Raw genomic sequence first — 19,258 nt, 5'->3', positions numbered from 1 at the left:
GGATAAAATGATATGAGCTCAGAGGCGAGAGGCACAGTTTTCCCTGACTCTTGCAGTGCTCCCTGGGGTGTGTGTGTGTGTGTGTGTGTGTGTGTGTGTGTGTGTGTGTGTGTGTGTGTGAGAGAGAGAGAGAGAGAGAGAGAGAGAGAGAGAGAGAGAGGAGAGAGAGGGAGGTGGGGGTGGGGCACCACACTGTTGGCATCTGGAGCTGTCTCCATGGGTGGCTAACTTTAGCATTCTCCACCTCCACCTGCCCAGTCAGAGAGATACAGCTTTTCCTGAACTGCAATTATCCACTAAAAAAAAAAAAAAAAAAAAAAAAAAAAAGAGGAGGGGACCTTAAGGGGCCTGTTCCACAACAGCTCTGTAGCTCCCTACGAACCCCTGTCTCTGCTCTCATAAGCCTCACTTGTCTTTCGTTCTAGACCTCGGCTTCAGGCCTAGCGAACGGGCTCTGCTTAGCCAGAAGCATCTAGGCAGAACGGCAGAGTCGCCCTGAACCCAGTGCTGGTAAAAGTCCGCAGATCGCGCCACCCTCCGGGCATACCCGGCCCGTCAAGGGCCCTCACATACCCCATCACAGGGCCAAGTCGTCAGCTCCCCAGAGGAAGCCTATGCCCCCACTGCACAGCAACTTGATAAGCACGGGCAAGCTACAGGGTGGAACAGGGAGAGGAAATGCTCCTCAGTCCCCCAAAGCCACTGGAGACAAACCTGAAGGGAGGCCCCTCCTTGCCCACCAGGCCTGGGTGGCGATGGCAGCAGTAAGGGCAAATCCTGGGTTTCAGAAAACACCCCTCCAAGAAGGCTGAGGGCAAAGATTTATTTTTTATTTATTATATTATTATTATTATTATTTTTTTTTTATGAATTTCACTCACAAACATTGTCAGCCGATTAAGGGGATGATCTATGTCACACAACTCAGGAACACCGCAGAAGGCAAAAACTGAAATTAAGTGAACAGAATCCATCTCCTAGCGTAGACAGAGCTCGGCAAGCTAGCAAGTATTGCGGCCAGTGCAGTGGATGGCCCCCTGGCTCCTGCCCTGCCAACGCTCCCAAGTTCATAAGGACATTTGTGCCTAGTCCCTGGGCTGCCACCATCTAGACCAGACACAAAATCCACATCCCCTAGCCCAGTCTCCAGGGGCGCTCCCGTACGGATGAGGGAGAGGCCTCTACCCAAGACGCCCCTGCACCGTGGTCCTCTGCCTCTGAATCCACCCTGGTTGAGCCTCCATCCTAGTGATGAGGCCTCGGTGTCTGGGGGATTAATTAATTCCTCTTCTTATTTTAAATGTATAAAAGAGAGGTGATGCCTGACAGGCCTGCCCTCCCGCTGGCTGGGGGTGCTTGTTGCTGCACCGTGCCAGGAGCAAGCAGCAGGGGCCCAGGGAGGTGCGTGCGTGCGTGTGGTGTCACCTATAGGAGACATTCAAGGAGACACAGCCTGCCCCCCCCCCTTTGACTTGCTGCCGGCTGCTGTGACAAGGCGCGTGTCCTTGGAAAGTAAATCCACAAGAAGTAAGAGCAAGCGAGCTGGTGGCACCCCAGCACCATTCTGCTAAGGGTCCCTCCTAGAAAAAGTCTCTAAGTCCCTAAGGGTCTAGGTCACAGATAGTTTCATAGGTCACAGATGATAAGTTTCATACGTCACAAGGTGAAGAAATTTATGCTCGGCCACTGCCAAAGATACCCCTGAGTGTCTTGTAGCCTCTAACTCATCGCTCTGACATCCACTTCCAGAAAGAAAGCCTGCTCTTAGCACTTAGGCTCATACGGGGACCCCCCCAAACAAAGAAGGGTACACCTGAAGCTGGCACTCCGTGCCTTCCCCCAAGGTGCCTTCCCCCAAGGATACAGGAAATAGGACCGACTGTGTCCACTGACACCTGATTCCCCAGTGTCACTCTGTGAGACTGACTCCCCAGCCAGTGGTTGGCCAGGCTCCTGTGGGACTGCGTCTGCCACGAAGGTCAGAAACGGCCATGTTATGTCACAAAGGCTATCCGTGCAGGGTTAAAAGTCACTGTCAGATGTTGCCTTCAAACAAGCAAGCAGTCTCTCAGACCATCAGGGGGTACTGGGCGACGACAAGGCCTCAGCATGGTACCCCGAGAATGCCCGGGCATTATAATACACGCCTGACACCAGGAGCCGGCGCTCTTACCTGGAGTCAGGGTACTTGGTGAGTGTGGCCAGGCTGCTCGTATACATGTGACCTCCCACGTCGATGTGCACAGGTGCGTTGGCTTTGGTGAGCTGAGCTGGCAATGGGATTCCCTGGGCAGCCAGGGGAGACACAGGCGACCGAGTAAGTGACAGCCGGGACATAGTTCCTCCCTCCTAGAGATAAAAATAAATAGAGAAAAAAACAAGGGTTCCTAAACCTCCTTTATTTCTGAATGTGATCACAGATTTAATCAGATCACTTCTTCTCATGCCTGATCACATATTCGGCTGACAAATTATGGCCACTACCATAATTAAGTGTATTTGCATCATTTTCTTCAAAGTACTGGGGTTTTGGGGGGGGGTGGTTGGAGCAGGATGCTTATTAGCAATAAGAAACCAAGAAAAAAAATTTTTTTTCCAAGGTGTCAGCCTCCAGGGGCATAAAACAAACTGCAAAATTCTAATTAAAGGTCGCGGGCTTATGTGTTAGATGTGAAATATCCCCTGACAAACGAATCACCAATTTGTGAATTGGGATTCAGGGGTTTTTTGCAAGTTTGTCTCAGTAACGAGACACCTCTAAATTAGTGACTTCCACAGCACCTAAGGCGTTGAGCTTTTTATACATGTAGTAAATTTCACATCAAATTAAGAGCATTTTCGTTTAAAAAAAATAAAATAAAATAACCATCGTTGTACAACCAGTCAATACTCATCGGTCTCAGAAGACCTGCAGCTAGTGAGCAGGTACCCTACAAAAGAGCAAAGTGGGGCCCAGGGGCTGACCCAGCCCACCCTGCGAGCTCACCGCGGTGCCGCTGCTGCCGTGTGTGTTAAGCGAGGACCCGCTCGGCCGCTCCTTGCGGTGAGGCATCTAGGCTTCCATCCCTGCCCAGAGTATCTGTGGGAAGCAGTGACAGGGGGCTTATTGCTCAGTAGCCACCAATGATATAGATGTATGTATGTATGTATGTATGTATGTATGTATATATATATATATATATATATATATATATATATATATATATATTTTTTTTTTTAACAAAGATGCTGTCTGGGATCCCATGTATACCAGACAGCTCTTCCCAAATTCTACCCAACCCTCTACACCCCAAAGCAGACCTCCAGGCCATAGCACCTCTCTCTCTCTCTCTCTCTCTCTCTCTCTCTCTCTCTCTCTCTCTCTCCACACACACACACACACACACACAGTGTTTTCTAGGCAGCTCCATGTCTGCTAATTTGGCTAATGACGGCTTAAAACATATGCGCGCCATTATTGGCCTGCAGTGTTTCAGAACAAATCTGATTTCTTTGGTATTTTGAGTTAGAGCCATGTTACTAAGCGTGTCTCCTCTTGCATCAGTGGAGAGAAGCTTGCGTGTGTGTGGGGGGGGGGGGGCGAGTGCAGCTCCCCTCGGCTGGTTGGGAAGCCTAGGACCTCTCACCACCCGGGTGAAGACCGCAGCGTGCATAGGACACCTCTTCCCCCACAGAAGCCAGGGCAGAGGGATGCACAAGAGTCCCTGGGAAGGCAACAGTCACCTAGAGCTCCCATAGCACACAGAACCTGCCTTTGTTTGCCTACTCTGCACCCCCCCCCCCCCCCGCCGCCTCTCCATAGACCCCCAGAATGCTGCTGCCTGAGCCTAATGTATTCCAGACCCCCTCAGGATCACAGGCCCTTGAGGCATTGAGAGCTGGCCAGGCAGCAATCAGCAAATGGGCTTTCTTCCCCTCCTCCCCAGAGCCACTCAGGGACTTTCCTATGTGCCACAGACACCTGAAATAAAATTGTGCCTCAGTCCCCAGAAGCTAACCCTGGAGGCTTTTCAGGGGCTCCCATGAAGAAGGAGGGGTGGAGTAGGGCAGGTTTCTTGCTACCCCCCTTCCACTGGCTTGGGGCTGGCTGTCTCAAAGGGAGATGGAGGGACCGAAAACACACACACACACACACACACACACACACACACACACACACACACACACACACACACACGGCAGCGGGTTGTGGTATGGGGGTTGGGGGTGTTCCAGAAACATAACTTGGCCTGACACAGATTTAACCCTTCTGGGTCAACTAACTACACAAGGTAAATGCTGGGTACCACACGATGCCTCACTTCTAAGTCTTTACCTTACAATTCAGCATCCAGCTATAAAACATGGTCCTCTGTACTTAGACTCAGAGCATTAGATATGAGAAAGGCTCCCCCCCCCCATGCTCTGTCTTGCATCCCCAGTGCCCCCCCCCCCGGGAAGTTCTCAGACCTGAAACTGTTGGGGTAGAGGTGAGGGGAGTGGGGGGGAAATGGATATTTGTTGTGCTGTATCCCTCATGGGAAGAGTGGGGTGGCTGTCCAGTCTCTCTGTTTTGAACATCCCAGGTCACTCAGCTCAGGAAGTTTTTTAAGAAACCAAAACAGACCCCAGGGATGGCTTATCCAGGCCCAGGGAGGGGATGGGGTGGGGTGGGGGAGAGTGGGGTGGTGGGGGTGGGTGAGGGAGTCAGAAAGGAAGGCCCACTGAAGGTCAACAGAGCTAGAAGTAATTCCCACCCAAATCCCCAAAGCACTACCAGGGCCCAACTCAGAAGTGACAAGTAGCATCAAGCACCCATCTCACAAGGCGCCCCTCCCCCCCCCAAAGGCCCGTTTCCCACAGCACACACCAGAAACTCACCATTGGAAGCCCCAGGCCTTACGCCTTGACCCGAATCTCCACTGACCCTCCGACAAACGCATCTGGGGTGGACCACGGCCACTGGCTCTGAGATCACAGGCAGAAGAAGTGCATTTGATTTAAGAGACACAAGTTCAACTGCACCAAACACCGCGACCAGACGCGGCTGAGGCTTGCCTGGCCAAGTCGCCTGTTGCAGGGACCTCAGCAAACTGGCCCAGCATTGACCCGCTTCTCCAAGCTGTGGTGGGAGACCCTGGTCCCGCGCCCACCCGCAGCCGAGCCCCGCCCGCCTGAGCAGAGGGAAGTGAGCAGAATGTTACGCTCATTTACACACAAAATGATTTTGTGTCCCATTGTGCACGCAGTTGTTCAGCTCTCTGGGGGTGATTAAACTGGCTGAGCTGCGGCAGCTTGAGACGATTTTACTAAATCGCTTCTTCGTGAAGTCGCTTCTTTGCTAAGCTGTTATTTTAACCATAAAAGGTAAACAGAAGGCGCTTCTCGAGTTCCCTCTAGCTCTACGCCCTGGGCGCCTGCCCGAGGCGACAAGTGCCAGGGGGGCCGGCAGGACTGTCCAGGGGTGGACTAGGAGAGACGCGGCGGGGCCACCTGGTGCGCGCCAGCCCGGGCCGCAGAGCCCCGCTGGCGGGTGTGAACTTCGGGGCTACAGGAATCGGCAGAGCCGTACCTCGGACCCCGAGGGGCGGGGTGGCCAAGGTACCCGAAGGGCCCAGAGAGGAAGGGGTGGGAGGGAGTGCGGTGGGGGCGGAGACAAAGTTAAATCAAGAGGCAGACACTTCAAGACCACAGATGGGAAGCTCGCCTAATTAAGGACGTAAAAGCGCTTTTGTTCTCAAAGTTTATTGTTGCCGGGATTTAAAAAAAAAAATTAATTGAAACTAATGCTGTTATTCACTCGTGCAGTTAAATTCCTTCATGCACATTTGAGACGCGGAGTAAAAACTTGAAGGTTTATCTTTCTGCAGTCGGGGGCTTCTCAAGGGAGGGTAGAGAGGCGCTACAGTGGCGCGGCAGTGAAAGAATGAGGGTGTTCGCATCCAGGTCAGGGGTGCGTGTGGCCATTGGAGATCTAGACCCTGAGGTCCCGTCTTAGGGCGGCACGTTACCCGCCCCACATCTTGAGCTTGGAACCACCACCAGCGCGTCTGGCATGGGACTCAATAGGGTGGGCGTCAGACGACGCATATCTGTCCCGTTAGAGACTTTTTCCCAACCCTTTTTCTATGATTTGGGCGCCAGCCCGGTCCTGTGAACCCCAAAGCACCGGCTGCATGGAGCCGGTTTCAGACTCAGGAAAGTCAGCAGCTCTACAGGGCACTCGAGCCAGTACTGGAATCAGAGTGCGGAGGACCTACCTGGGCGCACACACCACGCCGCAGGAAGATCCGAGCGGAACCGAGTGGGGAGGGTCCACCCGGGGCCAGGACCAGCCCACGTGGGCACCCCCCGCCCCGTGCGCGCCAGGCCTTTGTGCTGGGCGCCCCCACGCCGCCAGCCCCAGCGCTCGGCAGAGGGACAAAGCAGCCCGCTCCCCCCCCCCCCGCCGCCCCAACCCCCAGCCTAGGTCCCGGCCCGGGGCCGAGTGACTTTCTCGGCATTGCAGCCACTTTGGGAACCAGGGGTGTGCGGCACTGAGTGGTGGCCGCCCGCGCCGGGCTTACCTCGGAGCCGGAGCAGCGGATCGGGCTTCGGCGCAGCCCCCCGCCCCCTGCAGCCGCCGGTGTCGGGTGCCCGGCGCAGCCCGGTCGCCTAGTGCTCGATGCGCGCGGGTCGCTCCGGTCTCGTCCTGGAGTTACTTTCTCTCTCGCCCCCAACCCTCCCCCCACCCACCCCTCCCGCCCCGGCCCCCGCTCCGCGCGGCCCCTCGCGGCGCGCCGCGCCGGGGCCTCCCCTCCCCGCCCTCCCCTCGCCTCCTCCCTCTTCGCCGCTGCCGCCGCCGCCTCCTCTTCGCGCCGCTCTCCGGCTGCCCTCCCGCCGTTCCCACCTCCTCTCCTCCCTCTCTCCAGCGGCCTCCCCCGGTAGCTTTGAGGGGAAAAACAGCCCCCCAAAACCAGCCAGTAGCCTGCGCGCCTCGCCGCGGCCCAGCCCGGATTGCAAAGGGCAGCGATCCGGTTCCAAATTACCCCGGCGCGGCGAGCGCGAGCGGGCGCGCGCAGGCGACTCCTGGCTCCGGGCTTGGCTGCGCCTCGGGGCAGAGGATTAGAGTCGCAATTAGCTCCGCGCGCCCGCGCCTGCCGCGCTCGGCGACAAAAATGCACCGTTCCCCACCACCACCACTTCCTTTCCACCTCGCGATCCCCACCCGTGGGTCCCAGAGCCCGATGCCTGGGTGCCGCGGGGCTCGACCAGGACCCTTCCGGGAGCTCTGCGCCGTGGCCCCGCGCCCTCCGCGCCCCAGCCCCCCGCCGTCCGGCCACGCGGCGCCCGGGCCTCCTCCGGGCTCGGGGAGGGGGCGGGGGAGAGGCTGATTTTAATCATTGTCATTTCATCTGATGTAATATTTCCCCGGGCGCTTTCAGCTGGGCATAAATTTTCGACTCCCAAATAAGTAACACAGGGCACGTTTCTCACATTTCTCGACTCCTCGGTTACAAAGAGGAGAGAAGCAGCCGCCGCCGCGGCGCCCCGGGGCTGAGGGCGGGACTTGGTGTGGGGAGGGGAGAGAAACTGGGCTGCCAAGGCGGCTTACCTCCCTCTCTTCCCTCCCTCTCTCCCCGGGTCTCGGCCAGGGCTGCCCCTCTCCCGGGGAGCAGCGCCGCCCGTGACGTCTGCGGGCACGCGGTGGCCACCGCGGGGGAGGGGAGCGGGGCACCCGGCCCGTCGCCCGCGGGCAAGCGCGCCATTTCCTGGACGAGCGCGGCGCGATGGAGACGGTGGCGGCCAAAGGTCCCTGCGGCGCGGAGGCCTGCGCCCAGAACGCCCCTAGCTGCTCTCGGTTGCCCCTTCCTCCTCCTTCCCTTGCGCCCCGCCCGTCCCTCCTCCTCGACCATTTCCCGGCTCCTAGGAAACGGAGCACGGCTGGTGCGCTTGGCCCACACTGCTGCGCCCCCGCCTGGTTCCCGGGGCGCCCCGGCCAAAGCCAGGCTTTCGGCTGGGAAGGAGCACCCGGACGGGAGCGGCGCCCCGGCCCCCTTCTCTGGTTCCGGCCGGGCCTGGGCGCCCTCTACTGGCCAGACTCCTGGGGGTGCTCTCGAGGCCAGACCGGAGCACCGCAGAAAGATGGTGTTTTTTGGGGGGCGGGGGGGGGGAGGGTGTAGGTGGTGGTGGTGAGGACCCAGTCTCCCCCGAACCCGGAGAGAGCATCCTGACCGCGCGTCTGTAACTTCATGCGGGAATAAAAAACTTTCCTCCTGAGGGATTTATTTATTTTATTTATTTATTTATTATCTCAAACTACTGGAGAAGGGGGAAATTTTCTCATTAAAGTTACATCCCCGCAGTTAGCTCAATTACTTGATATATGCAGAATATGTTGTAAATTTATAGATTTAAATAGCTTACAAAGATGCCGCAGGCCCCATCAGTTAATTTCCTTAATTTATGGATTTTTAAGCTGCTCCTAGAAAAGAAAGGGGCCCAAAGAAGTAGGTCAGGGATCCGTGTTGTGCCCCCCCCCCCCGTGGCTGCCCACGTTTGCTTCTCACGCTCCTGAACCCCCAGGATTTCTAGCTCCGAGCTTTGCTTAACCAGTGCTGCTCTACCGGCCAGCGTGCAGGCCGGGTCCGGTTCCCCAGCTGGCTTGTGTGCTCGGTTCCTTTGCTGGCTTCCCCCCCAAGTCTTTTGACAGTCCACGGGTAGTTGGAACTTAGAACCGGCCAGATTTCCCAGTGGTCGGAGAAGCTGACCCTTGGAATAAAGTGAAAGCAACTTTGCCAAGGACTTTGACCTTCCTGTCTGGAATCCCATCCCGCAGGGGAGCTGGCTGGGGTGCGAGTGCCCTCAGCTTCAGGGATAGCCGGAAGAGGGGGTGAGTGAGGAAAGCATGCTAGGCTCCCTTGAGGACCAAGGACCCTCTGAAAAGTACTTGCCACGGCCCTGGTGGGGCTCAGCATCCCTCACTTGTCTTCACCTTGGTGGCTGTTGGTGAGTCTTTTGTTTTGTGTTCAATACGGGTGAATACATACATATAAATTCATACTTAAAAGATTGGTATAAGCGCCACTGTTTTAGGAAGCCACAGAGCGATGTGATTAGGACCGGGTGTTGACGATTGAACGTTTCTTTTTTTCCCCCTAGATGAAGTTTCTAAGATTCAGAAGGCACATGTCAAGGACGGGTGTATAAATGGATTTTTATTTATTCACAACTGCAAGACTAATTGCTTTCCCTTTGCCTCAAGGCCACGGGATTGGTTTTAATACGACACTTCAAAAGTATTCATAGAACTCCAGAGATAGCAAGTGTCATTGTTTAAGAGACAAATCTCGCCGTGATACCGCTGACCCTGAAAATAGCAGATTTTACTTTATTTTAAATTCCGGAATGTCTTTTTTTTTTCTTTTTTTTCTTTTTTTTTTTTTTTAAAGTTTCACTTGTTACCAACTATATTAAAAATGCACAATTTAATCAGAACAAGGCTGGCCATCCTTAAGGACCTTGATTTCCTTGATGCTACCAGTCTTTGTTTCTTTTCATGGAAATGCTGAACTGTGGTGGGTCTAAGCTTAGTTTCCTAAAAGTTCCTGGCTAAGGGGGGGGCGGGGGCGGGGACGGGGGGGGGCATGGCTCAGCAGTTAAGTCTAAGTGCTGCTTGTGCAGAGGGCATGGGTTCAGCTCTCAGCATGCACAGGGCAGCTTACGACTGCCTGTTACTCCAGCTCCGGGGGATCCAACACCCTCTTCTGGCCTCTGAGGGCCTGCGCGAGCTTTTACACACACACACACACACTCCATACACACACACACACACACACACCATACACAGTCTAAAATATTTTTTTTTTCAGTTTCTAGCTAAATATCAACCACCTCTTAACACCAAAATAAGTCAACCGAGCCCCGTGACAGGTGCTCAGTGATCTGCGCTATTTATTGCAGTAGGGGTACCTCTTAAAACTGAGGGGGTATAATTAAGACCGGAAACACAGTGGAAGCAAGTTGCATGCTATTTCATTACTGCAGGTGATTCTGCAAGAGGTGAAACTGGAAGAATCTAGGCGGAGCTTGGGTCGTTGGGATCTGACAAGCGCTGAAGCCCTGTCCCCACCCCACCCCACCCACCCCCCACCCCCGCAGTCTAGGGAGCGCTCTAGACCTGCCCTCCATTTTAATCGCCCCCTTTAAGGTGTGTGCACGAAGCACAAACAAGGACAGTCCTATTAGCTGCGGGATGCAGGTCCATGTGCTAATGAGGCATGGGTGGTCCAAGCCTGTGATCCTAGCACCCAGGAGGCGGGAGGTGGGGGGTGTGTGTGGCGGGGGTGGGGGGGGTGGGTCTTGAGTTCTAGGCCAGACTGAGGTTCGAGACCTTGACTCAAACATCACCACCACCACCAACAACAACAACCCCCTCAAAACACCCTTAGGACCTTAAATAAGATGATTTAGCCAGCTGGGCGTGGTGGGGCACACCTTTAATCCCAGCACTCGGCAGGCAGAGGGAGGTGGATCGCTGTGAGTTCGAGGCTAGCCTGGTCCACAAAGCGAGTCTAGGACAGCCAAGGCTACCCAGAGAAACCCTGTCTGGAAAAAGAAAAAGAAAAAAAAAAAAAGATGAGTTAGCCTACTTTAACATTCTTAGGAACGCTAGGACTGGGCTAACAGGTGAGTAGACCGAGGGATCCTACATCCTTGGTAGAAGGAGGTATAGGAGTGTGCAGGTAATTGGGTAGAGGTGGCTATTCTCCAATCTGAGTCTTCTTGGGGCTGGAAGGGGTAGGGTGTGTGTGTGTGTGTGTGTGTGTGTGTGTGTGTGTGTGTGTATCAAAGCCAGACCTGCCTGAGTCTGTAAGCACCTCAAGACTGAGAGAGCGTACCTCTTCAAGCTAGAATGGAGCCAGGTTGGCCCAGAGCTCACGGACTTGACATTCACTTGGCTCCACCTCCACCTTGTGGGACCCCCCCCCCCCACGCTCTTGATTTTCTCTAGAAGATTCTAGAGAATTCAGAGACCAAAGCGAGCAATGAAAACTGGAGACTGACACAGCGAGCTGGTGGCCCAAGTCTGTAATCCCAGCACTAGGGAGGCAGAGGCGGGCTGATCTCTGGGAGTTCAAAGCCAGCCTGGTCTACAAAGCAAGTCCAGGACAGCCAAGGCTACACAGAGAAACCCTGTCTTGAGACAGACAGACAAACAAACAAACAAACAAAACAAACAACCTTCCAGGCTAGCCTGGGCTACAGAGTGCCACCCTGTCTCCATTATGCCTGGTGTGGTAAAGCCATCTTTGTAATCTCAGTACGTCAGAGGCAGGAGGTGGGATATATTGAGTTCAAGGCCAGGCATAGTAGATTTAAGAGCTTGTCTCAAACCCAAACAAACGAGGCTGGGCGTGGTGGCGCACGCCTCTAATCCCAGCGCTCGGGAGGCAGAGGCAGGCGGATCGCTGTGAGTTCAAGGCCAGCCTGGTCTACAAAGTGAGTCCAGGACAGCCAAGGCTACACAGAGAAACCCTGTCTCGAAAAACTAAACCAAACCAAACCAAAACCCCAAACAAACAAAATACCAAAATTTTAAAAAAGCTTCATACCCACTTGGACACCCTTAGACAAAGGGACATTGTATCACTGACCCCCCCACACACACACACAACCCTCCCTGTCACACCTTACTGCCCCCCAAATGAGATTCAAGCCAAGCAGCTTTGAACAGTCAGACTTAACTCCTAGGTTGGGGTCCCTTCCTTGGAAGTGAACACTGCGCAAAGTTGGGAAAACACAATGATTTTGGGTGCAGGTTTGGAGCCCCGTAAGAGTTTGTGAGGTGCTGCCTAGAACCCTGGGCAGATGGCAAAGTAGAAGCTGACCTGTGGAGAAACCTTACCAAAGCCTGCCTGGCACGGTGGCACACATGCCGGACTCAAGGGGTTGAAGGCAGCCCGCACTGGGTAATGAGGCCCTGTCTTAAGAAATATTTTAAACTTTAGGGCTAGAGAGATGGCTCAGCCATTAAGAGCACTGGCTGCTCCTGCCGAGCACCCTAGTTTGAGTCGTAGCACCTAAGGGTACCTAAGCCAGTACCTTCTAGGGGACTCTGATCCACTAGCACTCAAATGTATATGCCATCCCACATACACAGGCACATAATTTAAAAACAATAAAAATAAGTCAGGTGATTTGGGGGGAAAAACAGGAAGGGAGGGGGACAGGGTCTCATACGTAGCCTGGAACCCCCATGCAGACCACGTTCAAGCCACAGGGATCAACCTGCCTCTGCCTCCAAACTGCTGAGGTTAAAGGCGTGCAGCCACCATGCCCAGCATGATATGTGATTTTTAAAGAAGTTCCTCGAGCCCCAGACAGAGATGGCTTAACCTGCCTTTCACCCACACCCTCAGGAGACAAGGCTCAGAGGTGGGGGGTGGTCAAGGAGAATGTGGCTTACTTCCGGGCAACCAAACCAGGCCCCAGGCCCCGGGGGCGATCCACCTGGGTTCCTTTCAGGCTGCGGCCCAGCCTGCAGTGCCTCCCGGCAACCCCTCTGGGGTGAGGGGTGGGGTGGTGATGCTCCTTAACTAGGGAAAAACAGGCTAATGGATTTCCACATAGACTCCGGGCCTGGCAGTGGTAGGAAACTCAAAGGCCACCTCCGACCTCCGGAGTCAAGCATGTTCCGCTAGCTGGGGGGTGGGAAGTGGGGGCCGTTTGTGTGTGTGTGTGTGTGTGTGTGTACAGTGAGGCTCTCCCTCTGGGGTCTTTCTGTCAGGCTCAACATTTGGGTCCTTGTACTAAGGTGGCTTTGTGTAGCTACAGGTGACCCATCTGGTCTCATAGGATGGAGGGCTCTGTAGAAGGTTTTTCAAGAATCCCAAGGATTTTTTTTTTTTTTTTTGCCAGGAAGAGTTACAGGGCATGAGGAAAGTGACCTTTGGCCTCCCAGCCCTGTCCCCGGGGCTCTTTTCCAGGACAAAAGCCTCGCAGGATAGCCCTCTTTCTGTTCCAAGGCAATTCCTTCTTGGTTTTTTTTTTTTTTTGAGCCTGCGTGGGGACAGCGGCGTGTTCTACCTGAGTAGCCTTGGGCGTGTCATCTCCTGTCTTCACATGTGATGTGTGGAAGGGTGAAAGGCCTTTAGCTGACGGGGGAATGCTGGGAAAATTCAGTGTGAGGACAGACAGCAAAGAACTTGGCTCGGCCTAGGCTAAATGCTTAGGACGTGATCAGTTCTTAAAGCGATGATAGGCTGAGCGCTGGGTTGTGGCTCAGCGGCGGCTGTGGCAGCGGTGGTGCTTACCTGGCATGCGCAAAGCCGTGGCTTTCACCCCCCAGCATCAGACGTGGTGAGGATGATGATGGTGATGATGGTGGTGGTGGTCACAGTAGCGGCGGTGGCCTCAGCCCTTTCCAAATGACCCTTGGACCAGCTCTGGACCAGCCCACCTGCGGGAGCCACAGGGTATTATGGGAAGGTTGGGTGGCCGATTTCTAGGGCAGCCTCCGGATCCTGGGATTGGGGCTTACCGCCTTGTGACTGAATAATTAGGATAAACTTGTATACCTTAAGGGGGAGACTATAAAAATTTGCCTAAGGTTTAAAGATAAAATACAGGACTTCGGAAAAATGTCCCAATTTGCTCTGAGGCAAGATTAGGAAGTGTCCTGGGGTTCTCTGTCTTCAGGGCCCAGGAGACAAAGGGCAGCACAGCTCAGGGAGGAGCCCCCAAGAGATCCTGGGACGAACTTTTTTTTTCTCCTCCTTCTTTTAAGACTCTTTTTCCTTTTTCCAAACCTGCCTTCTTAACTGTCTTCAAAAACATCCGAGAGGAGTGAGGGCAGCAGGCGCATTCACTGCTTGATTTAACAAAACCACTTTGTTGTTGTTTTTCAAGACAGGGGTCTCTCTGTATAGTTTGGGCTGCCCTGGAACTTACTCTGTAGACCAAAGTGGCCTTGAGATTACAGAATCTGCCTCCTGAGCACGGGAGGTTAAAGGTGTGTGCCAGCACTGCCCAGCTTAGCCTTTTCTTATATATTACTATTGTAAGCAAGTACAATAAACCCCAATAAAATGGGCACACAAAAAAGAAACACACTGGTTTCTCTTCCCAAAGAGATAATGCCAACACTTTACTTTGTCCACCCAGCCTTTTCCTATTCAGGTAACACCCAGTGTGCTCCTGGACCCTCCATCCCCCAGGCTCACACAGATGCACGTGCATGAACACACACACACACACACACACACACACACATACACACACTCACTCACTCTCTCTCTCAAAGACATAGAGAATTAAAACTCTAGTACAGTGACATGGACAGACCCAACTATACACAGTAGTGAACACAGAACGGCGGCACATGGGACTCCAGTTGTACACACACACACACACACACACACACACACGTGCTCACACATCGGATGAACACATTTGGGAGTGTGTAACACACACACACACACACAGACACGCACTTGTGATTTTCAGACATGACACTCACGGCTGTTGGCATGACTCAGTGGCAGAGCCGGCTAGCGCATGTGATGCTCTTGAGTTCAGGATGAGCCCTCAGACTATTTTCCTCCCCAGTGTGTACTGTTTTCCTGTAGTTCCTCGCACTGCTGACCCTAGACCTCAGGCCCCTCTGCCTTCTGAAGGTGCTCTGATGCTGAGCATGCCCCCCAGCGGCCCCTGCCCGCCTCCCCCCCAAACTCCCGTCCTGTGTGTTTCAGATCATTAGAAAGCAGGATCACAGACATGCAGACAGCCACCACCAAAGCCGATAGTATATAAAACAAAGGAAATAACACACATCGGAAAAAACCAGCTTCGGTTGCGTTCCTCCCTGGATAGCAACGTAAGAGTGGATTCCACGAACAAGGGGCAGGACGCTGTTTTAGGCTTTATCTAAACCGCGTGGGTATGTGTCTGCCGCCTGCTTGGCTCACATCAGTGGGCATGGCAGGCCCCTCTCCCCTGTCCCTGCCTTGACCCACAGGGACGCCATGGCTCCCGCCTTAAGCCCCCTCCCTCCGCTGGCACCCCTCCCCCCTTCCTCCCTCCCTGCCGGTCCTCCCCCCTCCCCCACCTCCGGTCCGCGCTCTTTCTCTCCCTCCCTTCCTCCTTCCACATCTCTTTCCCTCCTCCTCCTTCACCTGTAGGGCATGCAAGCCTCCGGCAAAAAAACCTGAAAGGTCACCCAAGGAAGCGGAAAAACAAAAGGCATCTAGATACACTTCAAAAACTCTACCTCTCTGTACATTTTTTAAAACATTGTTTTTTTTTTTTTTTTAAGGCTCTCATCCTTTTAGAATTAACTTTTGCTTATGGTTAAGGCGTTGAGCTAAAAAAAAGAAAAAAAAATGTAATTTTCAAAACAGCTAGCCAGTCTTTTAGACGAGCTAAGTGGTAAAAGATCTCTCTCTCTCTCTCTCTCTCACACACACACACACACAACACACACGTGAGCGGACACACACACACACAAGAGGTGTTTGGCTAGAACTGGGACAATGGGAGCTTCTTATTTTTTTTATTCTTTATCACGGAAGGAGCTGGAGAGTTCAAATACGTTGTTAAAAAATTAAAACATCGATTCTTTTAGTAATTAGAACTAATTACAAATGAATCCCCCACACCCTGGCAATCTCATTTTCTTCTTCGTAGGGAAGCTGGGTTCATATGTGTGAGAGGTTAAATTATTGATTTCAATTTCCCCTTCCTTGTAGGTACCTAGCACTGTCTGTGCCCGCCACGCCACTGGCCACGCTTTGTGGCGGGCAGAAAGACCTTCAGACCTGATAACCAGTGTCGTCACCGAAGGGACGCTTTCAAGGAATGGCGCCAACAGGGCCTGGAAATGGGGACGTGTCCTCCAGCTGCAGGGCTCGTTCCTGGCTCTTGCAGGCGGCAGATGAGAGTGCTGCAGGCGACAGCTGCAGGCCGAGCCCAGGAATGAGATGGACTGGGTGGGGCTGGGCATGTCACCGTCACCGGGCGGGCGCACAAAGGAGGAAGTGAAGGCCTCTGGGAGCCTCCGAAATGGTGTGTTGTCTTGTGGCAATAGTGGAGGGGTCTAAGATGTGTCACGTGTGTGTGTGTGTGTGTGTGTGTGTGTGTGTGTGTTTCTGAGTATGCATGCACACATATAGGCAAATTTCTTTTTTTTTTTTTTTGTCTTTTTTTTTTTTTTCCAGAGCTGAGGACCGAACCCAGGGCCTTGCGCTTGCTAGGCAAGCGCTCTACCACTGAGCTAAATCCCCAACCCCATATAGGCAAATTTCATGAGGATAGTATCCATTACTGGCCTATGATTGATGATTATATAATGTACATACTATAAATATTATATAAAACTACGAGCGTTCATATCTTGGTCCTACCCTTTGTTTGTTTGTTTGTTTATTTTTGAGACAGGGTCTGACTGTCCTGTAACTCACTATGTAGATCATTCTGGCCTGGAATTCACAGAGATCCTCCTGCCTCTGCCATTAAAGGCATGTGCCATATGCCTGGCTCTGTGTGTGTGTGTGTGTGTGTGTGCGCGCGCGTGCGCGCGCGTGCACCTGTGTGTGCCTGGGTGTGCATGTGCGACCCCCACCACCAGGTATGAAGCATTTTGCAATTGTTTAGTTCTGTTGTTGAGACAGGGTCTCTCTCTCTCTCTCTGGGCAGCCTAGGTTGGCCTTGAACCTGTGACCCTCCTATTTCAGCCTCCCCAGTATTAGGTTACTGGAGCCCAGCACCAAATTTACCTCCTGGCTCGGACTGGCTTGTAAAACAGCAAGCTGGTCCACTAAGTGAAAGTCAAAAACAAGCAAGCCACCAGCGCGTGCGTGCGTGCGTGCGTGCGTGCGTGCGTGCGTGCGTGCGTTTCTTGGGTCTTAAAGGCGAGCACCAACGTTTGCCAGCTCCTGCTGTTTCTGATCTCTTGAGAGAGCACCTCACACAAAGCTCCAGGAAGCACGTCCTTCCTTAGTTTGGTCCCCTGCTGGCAGCTTCCATAGGACAGGTTTCCAGATCCAGAACATCTCTGCTCAGGAGGCTCTCTGAGGCTGGGACAAAAATGAAGATAAGACCGCCCCTCCCCCCCCCCCCGCGCCCTCCCCCTTTGAGCAGCAGGCTCGGAGCCCAGTCTAGGCTGCTCCCCTGGGACAGAGAGGTGCAAACCAGCCCTCAGAAGGGACAGAGGGGACTCCTGCAGGCCCTGGGGTCCAGCCGTCCTCTGAGCTCTTGGCCAGGTGCTTCCTATGCCAAGTTGGTGGCCGTAGGCGTCCATTTTGGTGGCGGAAGGGGGCCATGGGCGTGATGTCTACACTTCACTTCTACAAACCGCGTCTGATTCTCAGCATTGTTACCTAGAGATGAAATAGTAAGTCCTCTTTCCAGCTCCCGTGGGAATTTACAGAGCCGTGTACGCGTGCGTGCTCTGTGTCCGTGGTCTGTGACAAAGTGGCATATGCTCCTGAGGAGTCTGCCACAAGGCCACACCTCCTCCCACAAGGCCACACCTCCTCCCACAAGGCCACACCTCCCAATCTTTCCCAAACAGTTCCACAAACGGGACCAAGCATTCAAACATATGAGCCTATAGAGGCTGTTTAATTAATTAATTAATTAATTTAGTATATAGTGCTCTGCCTGCATGTACACCTGCAGGACAGAAGAGGGCATCAGATCTCACTATAGATGGTTGTGAGCCACCAGGTGGTTGCTGGGAATTGAACTCAGGACCTCTGGAAGAGCAGCCAGTGCTCTTAACCTCTGAGCCATCTCTCCAGCCCTGAGGCTATTTTATTTGAAACTGCCACAGGCAGGGAGCAGACCCATGTTTCTGAGGGGACAGTGGAGTGTCTGGTAGCCATTTGAATGGTAGAGGGCCATGGAAGTGACCTCTGTGCTTCCGATCTGGGTTCTGGATGCTGGGCCTGGGTCCCAATCTGGATGCTGTCACCACACAAAGGCAGTGCTTAGCATAGCGTCTGACCCAGGCAGCTGTGGGGTACATGGATATTCTGTGCTTGATTCTTTATCCCCCTTCTGGGAGGACACTATGTTACAAACCACACTCCCAAGGTGGACGGGCTTAGACTGTGCGGCCTTTGAGAGGGCTGAGGCCATGAGGGTGGATTCCAATGAACGGGATTGGATATGCTTATCAAAAATCTCCCAAGGACGTACTCCTACTGCAAGCGTTCTGTGAGAATACAGCAAGGAGATGGCTCTGTGTAACCCAGGAAAGGGTGCTGTTGGCAGCCTTTGGGGCTACCGGGTCTATCTTGATCCTGGATTCTAGAACCTTGAGTTTCTTCAGATGGAATCTAGGACCTTAACACACTCCAGGCAAGTACACACTACCCCGAGTGACAGCTCCATCTTCCTCTCTTTTCTCTTCTTAGTCTTTTTTTTTTTTAAAGGTTTATTTATTTATTATGTGTACGGCGCTCTGCCTGCACGCACACTGCAGGCCAGAAGAGGACATCAGATCTCATTATAGATGGTTGGGAGGCACCATGTAGGTGCTGGGAATTGAACTCAGGACCTCTGGAGGAACAGTCAGTGCTCTTAACCTCGGAGCCATCTCTCCAGCACCTCTTTTTGGTCTTAACATAGGGCCTCTCAATGTTGCTCAGGCGGGCCTTAAACTGACCACCCCCTCTTTCTTCGCGCTCCTGGGGTAGCTGGACCCCAGGCCTACACTACCAGGCCAGGCTCAGGTTTCAAGGTGATCCTTTGGGGGTACAGAAGCCGGTTCAAAGCCCCAGCGCCCCAGCTGCAGCACAGGATTTTATCTCCTCCTTGGGATCTAACAGAGTTCCTGGGGAGCTGGCACCAGCCTTCCCAGGCAGCCTCCCTCCTCCGTCCCTACACATACTGTACCATCGTGTGCGTGAGGGAGCCCATAGCTGTTGTGCTTGCTCCAATGGGCCCAAACTTGTGCATACAGGTAGGTGTGTGTGTGTGTGTGTGTGTGTGTGTGTGTGCACGTGAACATGTATGCACATCTAGAGTCTTCCTCGATTCCTCTCCAGTGTATTTTTCTTTCTTTCTTTCTTTCTTTCTTTCTTTCTTTCTTTCTTTCTTTTTGCTTTTCAAGACAGGGTCTCTTTGTATAGCCCTGGCTGTCCTGGACTCACTTTGTAGACCAGGCTGGCCTCAAACTCACAGCTATCTGCCTGCCTCTGCCTCTGGAGTGCTGGGATTAAAGGTGTGCGCCACCCCGCCCAGCACCAGACAGGGTTTCTCTTGCAGTCCTGTTTGGCTCCAGTGTATTTTTTGA

The 19,258-nt window shown here is 53.4% G+C and overlaps 1 protein-coding gene across 1 annotated transcript; it reads right to left on the bottom strand.

The window, feature by feature from the left end:
• Positions 1-1,864: 1,864 nt before the first annotated feature.
• Positions 1,865-8,103, bottom strand: LOC311591329 (uncharacterized protein). The gene is made up of 4 exons (XM_084770853.1): positions 7,574-8,103; positions 4,861-4,947; positions 2,987-3,079; positions 1,865-2,349 (listed from the first exon to the last, which is right to left on the bottom strand). The coding sequence occupies exons 1-3, from the start codon at positions 7,872-7,874 to the stop codon at positions 3,012-3,014; spliced, it is 456 nt and encodes a 151-aa protein (XP_084626979.1). The 5' UTR covers positions 7,875-8,103; the 3' UTR covers positions 1,865-2,349; positions 2,987-3,011.
• Between the last annotated feature and the right edge of the window lie 11,155 nt (positions 8,104-19,258).

Source organism: Acomys minous, assembly GCF_964271855.1.
Source record: "Acomys minous genome assembly, chromosome: 20".
Taxonomy (NCBI): domain Eukaryota; kingdom Metazoa; phylum Chordata; class Mammalia; order Rodentia; family Muridae; genus Acomys; species Acomys minous.
This window is presented reverse-complemented; position numbering and strand designations above follow the sequence as displayed.